This window comes from Brassica oleracea, chromosome C1 (genome assembly GCF_000695525.1).
Source record: "Brassica oleracea var. oleracea cultivar TO1000 chromosome C1, BOL, whole genome shotgun sequence".
Lineage (NCBI taxonomy): Eukaryota > Viridiplantae > Streptophyta > Magnoliopsida > Brassicales > Brassicaceae > Brassica > Brassica oleracea.
Window position 1 is genome coordinate 14,535,269 of NC_027748.1, and position 4,644 is coordinate 14,539,912.

Here is a 4,644-nt window from a genome sequence, read left to right on the forward strand (position 1 = left end):
ATTCCATCGGTATGCTACTTTCCCGACGAGATTATGATGGATTTGTCCATCGGTATCAAGCAGTTTTCTTGTAGTGTAAGGTGAAGGTCTATTCCGTAAATCTCGTACCAGTGTAGAATTCTCTCTATCGTAGTTTAGATTTCGAATCATGATCAGTCTGTTTGAATTGAGTCTTGATTGTTAGTTAGTTCATTCACTGTAAACTGGAACTAAGAGTCTAGAGGATTCAACCGTTGATTGATTGCGTGATGTTAAGAGAAGCGATATATATATGGATGTACACATAGCTATGAGTAGGGACTATGTGCGCGGGCGGGGGCTCAGAGATGTCTGGGCTAGCGACGCTACTTTGATTGTGCGGGCAGGGGTTCAGAGACGTCTGGACTTGCGATGCTACTTGTGCGGACGTGTGGTGCAGAGACATTTGTACCATGGACGCTACTTGAGAGGACGGGGGTACAGAGACATACTGTACTAGCAACGCTACGTATTATATATCCATATGAGGAGATGCGGGGTGTATGGACTAGCTATATGCTATCATCGCATTGTTTGTGTTGTGTTTGTGTGATGCTTTAGGCGTCTTGTTTGTTCATGTTAGAGCTAAACTTCCATAGTGGGAGTTCTATTACTCAAGTCAGTGGTTTGCGTGGTTAGCATCTCATACCTCACGGAGTAACTCCCCTGTTGCTCACCCCTCCTATTCCTTTCCCTTTCAGATGAGACTGACGAGCAGGAGTGATTGCTATCGGGCTGGTGCTTTGTGAGTTCTATTTTGTTTCTTTTTCAGACTTGCGGTTTTATGTTTTTATCGATATTTTCAGGATTTATTATGTTATTTGGATTTATGGCTATTTATTTGATTTTTGGTGTTTGGAGACGATTCATGAAGATTAATAAATGAGGATTTCACGATTATTATTTTTATTATTTATTTTGGAAAATACGGGTGTTACAATTTGGTATCAGAGCGGGGTTTCGTCCCGGCTCTGACCCTCGATGGTGATTTTTTTGGGATGTGGTTTCGACTAGGTTTTGACTCGGTTTTAATTCGGTTTAATCGATTTTAAAAGATTTTTGAATCTGGGGATTTGGGAGTTTTAAAGAAAGAAAAATACAGCACCTTTCTGTTTATTAACTTCTAACCCAAGTGTCTTTTTATTGACGATGAGTTTATCATCGTCATCCGCTCTCTAGCTAACAGGGTTTTAGCCAGATGTTCGAGAGATGGATGATGTCACAGTTTGATAGATTGCTCAGGCGTGTATCAGCTTCGTCTGTCGTGTTCAGAGATTGTCCGCATGTGGATATGTGATGTTGTTGCCACCACCCAAACTTCAAGCCATCGCTCCACGAGTTTTTGTTATGGGAGAGTATGTGGTATGAGATGTGAGCCATGATTTGGCATGTGTTATTCGTGTGTATGAGTATATTTACTGCCTTGGAGGCATGGTTATTTTATAAACTCGTGGGGATCGTTTTAGGATTGGAGTGCGACAACTTGCGTTGTGTTATATTGGAGTTACACTTGGTATGTTTTCCAGTTTTTGGCAGTGTTGATCATTTCAGAGATGTGTCCGTTCGGACAGCTGACATAGAAACGTTGGGAGCTATTTAAATTGATTGCGGTGTACCAGTTATGCTTGGAGGGCCGATTGGTTCAGAGACTCATTAGAGATGGAGTTGTGTATTGCGATATCATTATTGGGATGGACTTTTTATCACGACATCGAGTACTGTTGGATTGTCTGAGGGCAAGAGTTCACATTTCTGGATATGGGGAGTAAATGGATTTTGGTGATCATTTCGATGGTCAACATGAGTTGCAGGATCTTCTAGTTATCTCAGAGTATGGAGATGTATTTGAGGCCTTGGAAGGGCTGTCACTAGTCAGAGGAGATGTTCTTACGATCGAGTTGAAGTCAGGGACAGCACCGGTTTCACAAGTTCTATACCGATTAGTGCCAGGAGAGATGGCTGAGCTGAAAGAACATATGGAAGGTTCATCAGACAAGAGATTTATCAGGCCGAGTAATTCGCCGTGGGGAGCACCAGTGTTGTTTGTAAAGAAAAAAATGATGGGAGTTTCAGGATATATATCGACTACATAGACTTGAACATGGTAACCATCATATTAATGAGTTGTTGAATTAGCTACATGGAGGTTCACGGTTCTCGAAGGTTGTCTTGGCATCAGGACATCATCAGATTGCTATAGTTGAAGGGTATGTACCGAATTTGGGTTTCCGTATACGTTATGGATATTATGAGTTTTGGTGATATCATTTTGGATCGACGAATGCACCGATAGCATTTGAGAAGCTTATGAATGATGTCTTTCGCGAACACTTGGACAAGTGCGCGATTGTACTCATCGACGACCCCATTGAGTTATTCTTGGAGTAGAGGGAGCATGATGAACGTTTGCGGATTGTGTATTGATGCATGAGGATCAGGTCATTCCATATACATTGCATCAGTTGAGACCTCACGAGACCCACTACCCTATTCATGATTCGTAGTGGCTGCAGTGGTATTTGCATTATAGTTTTGGAGATTGTAATTGTAAAGGAAGGAAGTTCAGATTCTCTGGGATCATTGGAGTCTGAAATTTATCTTCATTCATTAAAACTTGTACTTGGACAGTGCAGTTGGATTGAGTTGGTAGCAGACTACAGTTTGGATATTGCATATCATCTGGTAAAGACAACCCGGTGACAAATTCCTTGGGCAGGCACATGAGCGACGTATCAGGAACCAAAGAGGTTCATGAGTTTACTGGGATATTTGCTAGTCTCAGATTGTGTGTCATTACTGTCGATGGAGAGACATATGGCCTTGGGACTTTGGAGCAGACAGTTTGGCTATGGAGGATACGCCAAGCGCATGTTAACGTTATGGCTTTGTAAGACGATCGAGATTGGGAGTATTGGATATCATAAGTGTTGAGCGGGATAGTTTTGAGCGGGATGTACCTGCACCGAAACCAAGTTGTGTGTTGGACGATAAGCTGTTAAGAAAAGGGATCTTACAGCAAATACATCACTTGTGTTTCTCTACCCATCGGAAACACCAAGGGGTACAAAGATATGAAGTGTTAACTATAATTGGTCTAGTATGAAAAGAGTTGTAGCTTCATTGCGTCACAGTCTCAGACATGTCAGATGGCTATGACAGAGGATCAGTTATCTATCATGTTATTTTTGAGCTTGCATTTGCCGGAGTGAAAATGAGGTATGGTGATTATGGACATTGTTATTGAATTTTAAATCACCATATGTGGAAAGGATGCCACATGGGTAGTCATGGATAGACTTACCAAGTCAACCCATTTCCTAAGTAATTAAGAAGACATTCAGAGCTAATCAGTTAGAGCAGACCTACATTATTGAGTTTGAGAGGTTTCAAGGATGTCAACATTGTATCGAATTGGGATTCAAAGTTCACATCGACATTTTGGAGAGCCTTTCAGAAGGCACTTGGGACAAGGGTTCATTGAGTATAGCACATCATCCGCAGATAGATGGGCTGTCAGAAAGGACTATTCAGACATTAGAGGATATGCTTAGGGCTTGCGTCCTAGATTGGGAAGGAAGCTGGGGAAAGTATTTACCTCTAGCACGGTTGCCTAAAACAACATCTATCATTCGAGTATAGAGATGGCACTGTGTGAGGTGTTTTATGGTAAACCTTGTCGTATACCACTTTGTTGGACGTAAGTGGGGGAGTGGTAAGACTTAGAACCAGCAATGGTTCATGAGAAGGTAAAGCAGGTTGAGATGCTCAAGACTCGGCTTAAGAAAGCCCATGATCGCCAAAAGAGTTATGCAGATAAGCGCCGTAAAGATTTGGAGTTTCAGGTAGGAGACTTAGTATATCTGAAAATGAAGACATTTCAGAGAGGATCAAAGACTCGGAAGCTAAAGAATCTTAAACTTAGATATATGAGACCGTAACCCATCGTGGAGTGGATTGGATCAGTGGCTTATAGATTGCAGTTATCAGCAGAGTTGTCAGAGTTTTAAGACGTAATCCATGTGTCAGTTTTGAGGAAGGTTGGGAAAGGGCCAAAGCTCATTTTGTGGCAGTCGCCAAATGCTCATGGTAAAAAAAAAAAAAAATTGTATACACTTTGTCAGCCAATAGATATTATAAATCGACAAATAAAAGAGGTTCAGGGGATGATGACCATGTTGTTCAAATGTTGTTGAGAAAGAAAGACAAGATCCAGGAGACCTAGAAGACCGAAACTTAGATGATGATTGACTATCCAGAGCTTTATTTCAAGATGGTATTTGATAGCTGGCTCAGGATTTGAATTCGAGGGCGAATTCCGGTTAAGTGGGGAAGAATTGTAACGACCCGGTTACGCTAACCGGGTTTGGTTTGTTTAAATAGATTTATAATTAAACCAAAACCTACATTCATTATTGGACATTGCGAAACGGGATCGTTTGTATATGCATATTTATCTCCTTTCTTCACGAAGAAAAGAAAACCTAAAGCTCTACTATTATCTCAGCCGCCTTCTCTCTCTTTGCCATCCACGACCACAATAATCACCACCTCCGCTTCATCATCTCAGTGATACACTCTGCGCTTTATTCTCCACGCTAACGCCTCATCTCATCATAAGCCACCGGT

The 4,644-nt window shown here is 41.5% G+C and overlaps 1 protein-coding gene across 1 annotated transcript in view; it reads left to right on the plus strand.

The window, feature by feature from the left end:
- Positions 1–3,749: 3,749 nt before the first annotated feature.
- The window catches only part of LOC106332570 (putative cell wall protein), an 8,565-nt gene continuing 7,670 nt past the window's right edge, over positions 3,750–4,644 (plus strand). The window contains exon 1 of the mRNA XM_013771045.1: positions 3,750–3,860. Within this exon, the coding sequence (XP_013626499.1) occupies positions 3,750–3,860 (111 nt within the window). The remainder of the gene's footprint in view (positions 3,861–4,644) is intronic.